At 43.6% G+C, this 13068-nt stretch overlaps 1 protein-coding gene across 5 annotated transcripts in view; it reads left to right on the plus strand.

Annotated features, from left to right (window-relative positions):
- Window positions 1-13068, plus strand: part of ABCC4 (ATP binding cassette subfamily C member 4) — a 264459-nt gene that overhangs the window by 195372 nt on the left and 56019 nt on the right. For all 5 annotated transcript variants that reach the window (XM_058681819.1, XM_058681826.1, XM_058681841.1 and 2 more), the window contains one exon: window positions 7692-7842. In XM_058681819.1, coding sequence (XP_058537802.1) covers window positions 7692-7842 — 151 coding nt within the window. The remainder of the gene's footprint in view (window positions 1-7691; window positions 7843-13068) is intronic.

Consider the following 13068-nt stretch of genomic DNA (forward strand, 5'->3'; position numbering starts at 1 on the left):
ATACTGTAAACAAGTAATAAAAGTACTGTCTACTGACTAAGTGGCCTTATGATTAAATACACATTTCACTTTGTGCCTAAGAGAAGTCTGAGCACAAGCAAGAGTTCAAATAAGAATGGGGTGAGCCAGAAGTATGGATGACATATTTATTTGCATAAAATAAGAAGAATACATTTTTACTGTTGTTTATAGAAAACATGTTCCTTGGCACAAGCTTCACAAAGACAAGCAGGAACAGAATCCCATTGAATTAAGTTTAAAGGAAATTGTGGGTAGATACCTAGGAGTTCCTACAGGGCTGTAAGCATTTGGGTAGTTAAATGTCAAACAGACAAACCAGTCCTCTATTTAATACTGCTTGTGAAAGAAATATGCTAAAATCTGTAAGATTAGGGATACAGTATTAATTCTAGAGGAAAACACGACCTGGGGAAATGCTTTGTTTTCACCACCATCCCGATATACATATGTGGCATGTAGAATAATCTCATTTAGGGTCTTTGGGTTTTGTGTATTTATTAAAGTTAAATTTGGCTTTTTCCTTCCTTCCCCCAAATCAGTTTGCTTTCTGGGCCTAGACTTCATCTTATGAATCTTTTTTATTTAAACAGTATTTCTTAAATCAACATGTGTTTTGTGTGTTCTATTAGCAAACATTTTTAGGACCTTTTTACTGATCAGCTCTGCTCTGTGTACTGAGCAGGTTTTTATTTCCATAGGAGCTGGGAATGTAGACTGAGCACCTCCTGGGGGAGACCAGCTACAACCACAAGAAACCCAACCAAACTAGAAAATGCAAGTGAAAGGGAAAACGTAAAATGGGAATACATTTAGGTATAAATTTTTTGAAGGATGAATCTTTATATGAGATGCTGTATCATTCAGATATTATAGGCTTGGGGACACAGTGACTCTGAATTATCTAACTTAGGGCAAATCACTAAACTTCTCTGAGCATCAGTGAGCATCAGCTTCATTCTTTAAATTTTTTAATATTTATTTATTTTTGAGAGAGAGAGAGGGAGAGACTGAGCATGCCCCTGGGAGGAGCAGAGAGATAGGGGGATAAGAATCCAAAGCAGGCTCCAGGCTCTGAACTGTCAGCACAGAGCCCGATGCGGGGCTCGAACTCACGAACCACAAGGTCATGACCTGAGCCGAAGTCCAACGCTCAACTGACTGAGCCACCCAGGCACCCCACATGAGCTTCATTCTTTGTGTGTGGAGGTGATAATCCCTCCCACTCAGATTGAAAGTGAGGATGGAATTACTGAAGAGGTGGGACACAAGGCAGCCCTCACGAGATGTTATCCACTATTGGTATGGGGGAGGGGGGCAGTTGTACCTGTCTTTGGTTGTGAACAAGATACAGAGATTTTCTTCAGTGTAATGAGGGAATTTGCCATAGGCGCTAGCAACCAAGCAATGACATTTTTCTCAAGATTTGTAACTGGGCAATTTTTCAAACAAAGCAGTTAACATTTTCTGTAAGAATTATTTTATTTTATGGCTTCTATAAGCGACATTAACAATTCATTTAGATACCCCTGTGGTTTAATCAGAAAGAGTGGCTCACAGGACAGCTTCCTTTGTAAGGGAGAGAGGTGCTTATCCTTTCCGTAAGTGATGGTGACAGGGCCCTCCTGGCATCTGAACTAGCATGCTTGCTTGCCAGGAAGGCCAACCTGGAGTGGATACAGCTGAATTTCCTGGGATTCACTAGTGCACAAAATGTAGCTTTTGTATTTCCCTTGATATCGACACCAGTTCATGATGCATGAAATAGAAAATGTCACGATGGACTTCTTTGTCCCTATTGAATAATCTGGCATTTGCTTTGGTGGTGTTGATTCGGAGGCCCAGCACAGTTTTCCTTGCTCTCCCAGAAGTGCCGAGCAATTTCAGGGCAGGAAGTCTTCACTAAGAAGTGAGGCTTGGGGTGCCTGGGTGGCTCAGTTGGTCGAGCGTCCGACTTTGGCTCAGGTCATGATCTCGCAGTCCGTGAGTTCGAGCCCGGCGTCGGGCTCTGTGTTGACAGCTTGAAGCCTGTAACCAGCTTCGGATTCTGTGTCTCCCTCTCTTTCTGCCCCTCCCCCCATTCATGCTCTGTCTCTGTGTCATAAATAAACAAACATTAAAAAATAAAAAAAAAGAAGTGAGTCTTGAAACACTAAAAGAATCCAGAATAAGAAAAGAAACATCTCAAAAAATGTTGAGTTGCTTCCACTATCCTGAGGTTATCAGTCTTTGGGAGACCCTCAGGTGGGGTGAAAAAGGAGAGGACAGAAAATGTAGTAAGCATGAGGTTTATCGGTCATCTTATATTCAAACAAAATAGACCTCAGATATGATGGCTAAAGAAGAGCCACAGCCACTTTGGTATATGTGACATCATTACCACATCCAGGAAACAATAACACTTGCCCTGGTGTCCCTGGATAGTCCTAAGCTGTGCCAGTGGTTAGAGTGAGACACGTCTCAGGCTCCAGCTTCATGATATTTTTAAGACACTTTAGGCCCATAAATCTGTCAACGCACTGTTCCTTCTCTTCTGGCTGCTGGCATCTAGAGCATACTGAAAGGTAATAATAATGGTACTTAGGTTTCTTTTTGTTAAGCATGGACTGCTAAGCACTTTATATAATTATCTCACTTAATTCCTACTATCTTCTGACATCTTTTTGTGGTAGTGGGTAGCCCAGTTTTCACTAAGACAAGATGGTGGGCTGTGTTCCCTTCCCCGTTAATATTAGAGAGGGTTGGTCTTAGACCCTGTTGGATAGCACGGTGCTAGGCTAATGCTATTGCCCTCCAGGTCTGGATTGACGTTCTCTGTAAGCTGCAGAATTGCTCCCGATTAAGCAAAATCAACATGTTCTCTCAAGTGAAGGACTTTTATTCAAGGATTGTTTGCATTTGTTCACGTGGGTTTAAATTTTTTTTTTTTAATGTTTTTAATTTATTTTTGAGACAGAGAGAGACAGAGCATGAACGGGGGAGGGGCAGAGAGAGAGGGAGACACAGAATCGGAAGCAGGCTCCAGGCTCTGAGCCATCAGCCCAGAGCCCGACGCAGGGCTCAAACTCACGGACCGCGAGATCGTGACCTGAGCCGAAGTCGGACGCTTAACCGACTGAGCCACCCAGGCGCCCCTGTTCACGTGGGTTTATAGATTTTGGATTGACTTCCTAACGAGTATGTTCCAGTTGGGATACAAGCATATCAAAAAAACAATTACCCTTAGATCTTGGGTGTCAAGGCTTGGGTCAGGTGCTTCTGGGTCAACATGTTTCTTGCTATATATTTATATCATTGTCTCTTTGTGCCTTAGTGCAACAGAGGTACAGAAGCACTGGCCGTGGGGGTGGGTCATCCAATATAGGTTTGGAATCCAATCATTTGGGCAGAATTTGTGTACATACTTTGGAATTCCTGAGAATGTGGAAGGAAGAAATGAGACTGGCTTTAAGGAGGGGATGGGTGTTTGTTTTGCACCAGCATCTTCTGTGTCCCCTTTCGGAATGTTAGCTTTTTTGCTTACTGTTTTTGTCCTTGCCAACTTCCATAAAGAGTCTGCTGGCATGGGCACCTGGCTGGCTCAGTTGGTAGAGCATGTGACTCTTGATCTTGGGCGTTTGAGTTTGAGCGCCATGTTGGGCAGAGAGATTACTTTAAAAAAAAAGAGAGAGTTTTCTGGCAGTAAAAGATTCACATGTGTATATACATGAATACATATAAATGTAAAATCAAACATTGTGTATGTTTTTACAGTACAGTATAACATCTAATTCACTGTTCAGCTGGCCATAGCATGACCTGCAAGTAGAAATAAAACTCTTATAGAAAGCCTTTTTGAATTACTTCAGAATTTGGGGACATCAAATCTGAAAGCCCTAACCTAACCTGGGAGTTTCTGAGAGCATCAGTTACGGGTCTTTAATGAGCGCCAAGAAGATGGCTCCAGTGGAGCCCCGTGTTTGGAGCTTACCTCTGCTGCCCAGGTAATCTGCCGGGCCGGCTTAGCCACAGAAGGCCCCCACCTTCGGGAGAGCCGGGTAGTTGAAACTGGTGAATATTGTTCAATCAAGTGATGTTAGTCTGCTCAAAAATTGTAAATTTTAATATTTTCATAACCTTTCAGATTTTTTTTTATTTCTTGACAACTAACAGTGGTAAGCCTAGTGGTCACTTAAGGGCAGACATAGAAGGGTCTAAAAGGACCCTTCCTCTTGGCTTCCTAATTAGTATAGAAGAGTGGGATGCATCAGTTAACCCAGTAGCTGTGAGAAATTGGCCAGCTGTAGATGTAAAAGGAGAGAGGTGCACAGCCTGCTTTCTCCACTTACTATTGGACTTTGTTCCTTCAGAATTCCATGCCTCTTCACCCTGGGTTTTGTCTGGACACCGCAGTAGAGACTGGGGGAAACAGAACGCTTGGGTCTACATCAAAATAATGCAGTTTTGATTCACTGGGGCTCCTGCCCACAGATTCACAGTTCTAGAGGTTTCCTCCTTCCTCCACTCATCTCCTGCCTGCACGAAGCACCTTTCACAGGCACCATTCCTGGCTTTCTCCATCACACAGTAACTTCCTGGGAGAACTTGGGACCACCACTTAACCTGCCAGCTTTCACAATCCTTATCTGTAAATGGAAATGACAGTTCCTTCTTTGCTCATTCACAAGCTGGTTGTGATGAAGCTCTGAGAAAACTGACTTGGAATAACTGTGAGATGATAACATGTGTCTCCCTCAGGCATTGCCCTGCTAATCCTTCCCTTGGAGATGCGCCCAGGGCCCGCTGCCCTGGCTGGCACAGTGGGGAAGGCACTGGGCAGGCGCCTTCTGAGAGGACACGGAACAACCTATGTTAATGTGGGCAGGCACCTTGACCTTTGCAGCCCGACTTCCTCTTGGGCAGTGTTTCCATCAGCTGTGATTACTACTGCAAGTTATTCATTGCCGCTCTTTCTGTTTGTTAAACCAGCCTGTGAAATTTGGTTGTAAGTTGAAGAACCTTCCGGAAACTATTCATGTATTCTTCCCTGTATTTCCACAGCCCCCTGTGCCTCGTGCATATAGTCCTGGGTTTGTATCCACCTGAATTCACAAACTTTGGAGTTCACATGCCATGTGAATGTGCCCATTCCCACCATCCAATGAGCCCACTGTCCTAGCAGGCAGATGCAAAAATATGTTGATTGCACTCATGTCACCTGAAGTTGTACACCATGATACCATTTTTTTCCTGATAAAAGTGGATACTTAAATCAGCATCATCCAGGTGACTTGGGTTTCTATTCTGCCTGCTCTTTTTAGCCCAGTATCATTTCCCAACATAAAATCACCTCACAAGATGAGGTCATGATTGAACATTCATAGAACTCGGTACGCTACCTGTGTACAGCCCATACCTGACACAGGGCACTTGCTGTTGTTGTCATCATTAGCCTTTGAGATAGATATTTTAAATATCCTAATGATAGAAAATTGCCTATCCAGATGATAAAATTGATTGTTGTTCTGGTAAAACATTTTTTGTCGTATTTTTTATTTGAAATACTTATTTTAGAAACAGGATAGCCTGCCTGTAAAAATGGGAGCATCAAGACAGCCTGATCCTTTTTTAAATCGAAGTATAGTTGACACGCCATGTACGCAATGACACTCACGCATGCAACATAGTGATTCTACCACTCTTCGTAACACTGTGCTCACGGCGTGTGTGGCTGCCATCTGTCCGCATGCAACACAGCTTAGTAACAGTACCATTGACCGTATTCCCTATGCTCTACCTTTCATCTGACTTATTCGTCCCATAACTGGAAGCCTGTATCTCCCACTCCCCTTCACCCAGTTTGCTCATCCCTCACCCCCCTCCCCTTTGGCAACCATCAGTTCTGCAGTTGTGGGTCTGTTTCTGCTTTTTGTTTGTTTTGTTTTTAGATTCCATATGTAAGTGAAATCATATGGTATTTGTCTCTGACTTTATTTCCCTTAGCGTAATGCCCTCTGGGTTCATCCATGTTGTCGCAAATGGCACGATCTTGGTCTTTTTTATTCAGTTATCTGTTGATGGACACGTGGGTTGCTTCCATATTGTGGCTGTCGTAAATAATGCTGCAGTAAACATAGGGCTGCACATATCTTCTCGAATTAGTGTTTTTCTTTTCTGTGGGTAAATACCCAGTAGTGATATTATTTATTTATTTATTAACAAAATTTTTTTTAACGTTTATTTATTTTTGAGACAGAGAGAGAGCATGAATGGGGGAGGGTCAGAGAGAGAGGGAGACACAGAATCTGAAACAGGCTCCACGCTCTGAGCTGTCAGCACAGAGCCCGACGCGGGGCTCGAACTCACCGACCGCGAGATCATGACCTGAGCTGAAGTCGGACGTTTAACCGACTGAGCCACCCAGGCGCCCCAGTACCCAGTAGTGATATTTCTGAATCACGTGGTATTTCTATTGTTCTATTTTTCCAGAACGTGCATACTGTTTTCCACAGTGGCTGTACCAATTTACATTCCCACCAATGGTGCATGAGAGTTCCCTTTTCTCCACATGCTCACCAACACTTGTTATTTCTTGTCTTACTGATACTAGCCATTCTGTGGCAGAAGACGATCTCTCATTGTGGGTTTTGATTTGCATTTCCCTGATGACGAGTGATGTCAGGCATCTTTTCATGTGTCTGTTGGCCCAGATAATAAAACTTAAAAAAAAGATTTTGGACTTTGTGTTTCCTTATTTTTAAAACTCTTCATAAGATTTCTAAGAAATCTCAGAAATTTGTTTCCCTTCTTTTGTCCTTTTTTAGCCACGCTGATAAACTCTGAAATTCCTTAAGCAAGGTCTTTAGAGGAAAAAATTCAAGACAAATTAGGGGGCTCAAATAAGTCAAGAATTTTTTTCCGGAAGGATAAAAAGTTGGCGTTACATTGAGGGCAAGCTTAAATATATCATGATGGCTAATGATGTAGGCTTCTATGACTAATGCTTTGCAGTCTTCATCAAGTTGCTTTTCCCCTGCCTGTGCTTCAGGGTCTCTATGTGGAAAGGGAGATAATACTAGTATTGGATAGGGCCATTCCGAGGATTAAATGAGTTAGTACACGCAAAGTACTTAATGGGTAGCACTGTACACAGTGAGCACTCGGTAGATGTTAACTGTGGATAGAAAGCCAAGAAAGAGGAATCCTCACTTTCAAAGGTAAATACTTAAATTTCTCCCTCCCTTTCTGACCACTGAATTTGTAATTAGCCACTTCTTTATCCCTACATGTATAGTTGAATCTTCCGAATTTCTCATCTATGATTTCTGCTTGCTGATTTCCCTGGTAATATCCACTGACTCATGATAGTTTGGGATTCAAGTCTTATTCTGAGTCTCAAACTTTCTCATCTGTTAAATAGGGAAGATTATAATGCCTATCTCCTAGGGCTACTGAGTGTATCAAAAGAACTAATATCTAGAAAATTCTTATTGTCTTTGGTACATCACGATTAGGTGTATAAATATCATCAGGACCACTTGTAAAATTCTATTATATCTTTGGAAACCATGCCCTGCCATTCCAACAAGTCTTTGGAAGAAAGGAGTTGAATCCTAACAAAACAACCCTTTAAAGTTTATGTTGGAAGAGAATTCTTGGTAAGAAGCCCTTTTTATCTCTTTTCCCTATTTCAGACATTTCTGCAAGTCTGTGGTGTGGTGGCTGTTGCAGTGGCGGTGATTCCTTGGGTCGCGATACCTCTGATTCCCTTTGGCATCATTTTCTTTGTTCTTCGGCGATATTTCTTAGAAACATCGAGGGATGTCAAACGCCTGGAATCTACAAGTGAGTACAGAGGTTCTCAGGTTGCACTGGCGATGTGGGCTCACTTCCGTTTATGCTGTAATTAAGGAGACCCCTGAAACTGTGCAGACTCTCTCTTCCAGAATTTTTTCCAAGCTCATGTTAAATAATCGAATATTATGGCCACCATGAGTCAGAGTGGCCCTTAGGGCACATGGAGCTAGTGGCCTGCCAGGCTGCTTTGCAGGGTAGCACAAGGAAGAAACAGAGGATATATGTGTAGTGATGCTCCACTGGAATGTGAGCACTGTGAGGACAGGGGCCATTTCTGTCTTACTCATGACATGCTTCCTAACGTAGAGCAGGCACTCAGGTAATTTTTTTAAAGAAATATTTCATGTTGGAAATATTTTGGAAATACAGAAGGAAAATAATGGAATTTTTCTTTCCTTGAAGGTTCTGGAAATGACAAAGAAAGGGAAAGATTAGGGAAAGGAGCAGAGGTGTCGGGCAATATACTCGTATGTCAGAAGTGATACATTTGAAAAACAGATTACTATCACATACTCAAAAAATGGCAAATAAGGTACAGCTGGTAAATATTTTGTAAAGATAAAAAATTGTGTTCAGTGTTACTCTTTATTATCACCAGTGTTTGCTGTCATGCCACACTGTCTGAAGCTTTCCCCCCGCTCAGGCTGTTCCTGTAAATGGATCCTGGATGTAATTCCCTTAGGAGGACCCAGGCGAGGGTTCTGTTCAGTATGCATTTAGTTTGTTCTCCATTCAGCTTCCTGGTTTTGGAATAATGGGAAAACGTGGGTAATCACAGAAGATGAAATAGTTCAGAGCTTATCTCATTAATGCACAAAAGTATGTCGTTATTAGTAAGACAAATCATAAGGAGAGTAGATTGTTATATTTAAAGAAAGAAAGAAGGAATAAAGATGATAGCCAAAACATAAAGAAGTAAGATATTTGTATCGGAAACTGCAACCCTGTGGATAGTTACTGCAAATTAATACCAGCTTAGCTTCCTGCAAGCCAGACTAAGAAGAGAAACCTATTGGGTCTCATGGTTGTCTGGAAAAATACAAGTTCATCGGGACAGAAGAGATTTTTTTTGTTATGGCATGTGTGTGTGTATTTCTTGGTTTTTTTTTTTTTTTAATTTAATTTTTTTTTAATTAGGGAAAGAGAGAGACACACACACACACAGAGTGCAAATAGGGGAGGGGCAGAGAGAGAGGGAGACACAGAATCGGAAGCAGGTTCCAGGTTCCTGGCTCCTAGCTGTCTGGACAGAGCCCGACATAGGGCTTGAACCCATGAGTGGTGAGATCATGAGATCATGACCTGAGCCAAAGTTGGGTGCTTAACTGAGCCACCCAGGCGCCCCATGTGTTTCTTTTTTTTTTTTTTAATTTTTTTTAAGAGTTTATTTTTGAGAGAGAGAGAGAGACACACACACACACACACACACACACACACACACACACACCCACAGCATGAGTGGGGGAGGGGCGGAGAGAGAGAGGGAGACACAGAATCTGTAACAGGTTCCAGGTTCTGAGCTGCAGCATGGAGCCCAATGCGGGGCTCAAACTTGGGAATGGCAAGATCATGACCTAGGCTGAAGTTGGATGCTCAACCAACTGAGCCATCCAGGTGCCCCCCATTTGTTTCTTTTTTAATAATATATTTTTGAGAGACATTTGTCATAAGCATTTGCATAAAGGATAATGGGCATCGATTTTATAAGAGCTATAGGAAAACTTCTCAGTCGTCAGAGAACCAGCTGACCTCCTGTGAGGTGTGGTTTTGTGAGGCATTGCCTTGGGCGGCAGGCAGTGTAGTCCCAACGTGTGGGCCATCCTGTCTCTCAACAGGTTACTGTGGCGGAGCTTGGAGAAGGCGGAGGAATAAAGGATGAACTTCAGCCCGTCTTTTGTGGAGACAACAAGGCTCCAGACATTTTATAAGTGGAGGCCGCTCATGAAATGGAGTCTGTCGACTTCAGTCAGTCTTGTTGCAAAGAAGGTCTCTGGTTTATTTAAAACGAGGTCTCTGGAAGAAGGTGGAGATTTTTGTCTGGGACAAGGGCCATTCCCCATCCATGCGGAAATGGAGAGGAGGAAGGGGACCTCGTGAGGCTTTTTTCAAGAAACAGTATAGGATTTTCCCAGTGCTTAATCTGGAGATTTTGAGAACTTTAGCATGACCCCTAGGGTATTTGGGAATATTGTGAACATTCCTGCACCCCAGTAGGCTGTGACAGTACTTTAAATACAGATATTCCTTCTTCCTCACTCCCAGATAACCAAATGTGGTGGTCAGTTGATTAGAACTGTTTGTTGTCATCTGTCTGGCTTGTGGGTCTGTGCCATAAATAGCAATTCTATTGTTTTCTTTAAGCAGTGATAGTATTTCTTGAGGCCATCGCTGGAGCCACCAGGAGAAAGGAGGACAAAAAGAGGATACCTGATTGCTCTGACTATAAGGCATAAATCTGCTTCATCCTTGTGCTTTGAAAGGACTCTGAAGGTCCTGAGCATTATTTTCAGATCCTATTGCCTAGCTGCCTCTGAAACCTCAGGCTGGCATTTAAACTACCTTACTGACAAATACGCAGTTGATTGTAATGAGTTTCCATTTTTGCAAAAGTGAGCATGGTAGCATCGTTCAGGCAAATCAGGATCTGCTTGATCGGTTAGCAATGTCTGAGTTATGCAGCCACATCCAAATTCCATGTATAAGGGTACTGTGATCAATTAGCAGTGTCTGCCATGGGCATCGCTGGGGAGAGTTAAATGTGTGCCACGTGTTTCAGACCATTGACTCTCGATTCTGCTGTTGTAAGTTCTCATGATGGGTTTCCAGGGACTGTTCAACTGAAGGTGCTTAATCTGTATGATAATGGATAAGGCTATTGGATATTCACTAAGTTTGATTTTGGGGTTTTCTTTCTTCTTCTTCTTCTTCTTCTTCTTCTTTTTTTAAGGTTTGTTTTTGAGAGAGAGGGAGAGAGAGAATCCCAAGTAGGCTCTATGCTTGTCAGCACAGAGCCTGATGCGGGGCTTGAACTCACAAACTGTGAGATCATGACCTGAGCCAAAATCAAACACCGGACACTTAACCATCTGAGTCACCCAGGCGCCCTGATTTTGGGGTTTTCTAATCGTAAACTACAAAGTCTGGAGAAAACTGCATTTCGTCACACATTGGCATCTTTAACCTGATTATTTTCTGTCTGAGACACTGTGGCAGTGATTAAAAGCACAACCTTGGGAATGAGAGTTCGGTCTGACCCCCCAGTTCTACCACTTGGGTTAATTTACTTCATCTTGGCCAGTGCTCTTAATCCTTCTGCCTGTTTTTCCCTCTAAGATATAGCAACACCTGCCCTGTGGGACTCTTGCAAGGGTCTTGTGAGTTGATGCCTGTAAAGTGTTTCCTGGCCACTCGGAAAGGTGCTAGAACCTTGAACGTGAGGGAATTAAGAACATAACAACCAGCAGGCCTCACATAATGTAAATGATAAAGCCATAGCATGGCTGTCAGGTCCTTGAAGCAGCTACTGCCTTCTCCCTCTTGGGGAAGGGTCTGTCCCAAAGAGTCCTCAGGGTCATGGGACACACAGTCGTCAGTCTTGTGTCCGTTTTGTGAAACGTAAGGTTGCATTTGCCTGTGACTGCTGGCTAACACCATGGGTGCTACAGGGATCTACTTCAGGATAGCCAGCTCGATCCTTGTGGGGGAAAAGGCATTACATTGGGCAAGAGAACATACCAGAGCCTTGGCACTCTGTTTCCCTCTGTGCCAGTTAATTTTCTTTGCAGACCCTCCAACTCACTCATCCTGGCATCCCACTCAGTCCTAAGTAGGGTGTGAGAGAGACAGGATAGCTTTTCTCAGGGGCAGATTCCTGCTGTACCCCTGGAACTCCTGGGTGTGAGGTAAAGTTAGTGGTGGGGTCTCTGGGTTCACTGGTTTTCAAAGCTGGGCGACCCCTGATTTCTAAAGTCAACCCCACTCTGAAACCCTGCCAGAGAAAATCAACTGCAACCTTGATCTCCTGACGAGGGACACGGGTGGGGGTGGCCACGCTGAAGCATTTCACTCAAGGACTCTCCCTGAGTCAGCAGCCACATCTCCTTCCTTCTTAGAAACGTTTTCTGTGATGAAACTGTTTATATCACACCGTTTGCTCAAGAAATAAGAACATGGTTCTAGTGAGTTCTTGGTGTTTCCTGGAGCTGGACTGTAAGTACTTTCTTGATAGGAACTCTGGAACTTTGCTGAGTCATCCCGGGAAGCACCCTGTTTCCACATTGACCACGTCTTGGGGGACAGACTGGGACATGTGCTAAGAAGTGCAGAAAAGGCCTATTCGGAGCTTGCAGCCTTTCTTCTTTGGGGCGTGAACTCAGTCCCCTTATGTTCATATTACTGCCTTAAAAGTACAAACTTAAAGGAAGCTAAAATGAATAAAGGCTAAAGATGACTCCGTATAAATGAAGGGAGAGAGCGGTGTGGGTGCTAGATCACAAACATACAACTGGATGGTCAAAACCACCACCGAATCACTTAAGGCTCTTTGCCGGAAGTAGATACAGGGGGAAATGTTAGGTCATGCCTCGGTTCAGAGAAGGTCTTTTTCCTTAAAGGAGCATCACAGGCACGGGCCCCTAACAGTTAATGTCCTTAGTCAATATCTCAGGAAAGAGGTCCGCAATGGAGGAGGTGGACAGCAGGCCCGCAGCCCAGGGTGTCCCATCTTCTCTGAGCCCCACTGTCTTTTGTGGGGAAGCCTGCCTCCTCCTTGCCTGAGGAGCCGTGGACACTAAGCTCCAAGAGGAGGTTCTGTGTCCGCACATTTGTGCCCAGCATCCCTGTCCCCCATACATGCGGTGCCCATGTGACTGAACTGTCACACCCAGACAGGCGTTCAGATGGCAGGCTAAGGATCAGTCTCTGAAATAAGTTTGAGTTTTTCTCTGAATTGTTTCCGTCATTTTATAAAACTTCTGTAGCGTCTCAGGAGATAAGTGATCTGTCCTTCCCCTGAACACCCAGGTGTTTTCCCAACACGTCTTCTCTAGGAGGTGCACAGGTAATAAAGTGATAAGTCAAGTATTACCTGCTGATACAGCACAAATTGTTACTCATCCCAGACAGAGGCCACAGACTCACAGTCCTGCCCCTGACAACAGCTGGTCATGGCCTTATTTATGGTGGGGGATGCAAGCCGGATGTGACCATCCCTGC

Source organism: Neofelis nebulosa, chromosome 1, assembly GCF_028018385.1.
Source record: "Neofelis nebulosa isolate mNeoNeb1 chromosome 1, mNeoNeb1.pri, whole genome shotgun sequence".
Taxonomy (NCBI): Eukaryota; Metazoa; Chordata; class Mammalia; order Carnivora; family Felidae; genus Neofelis; species Neofelis nebulosa.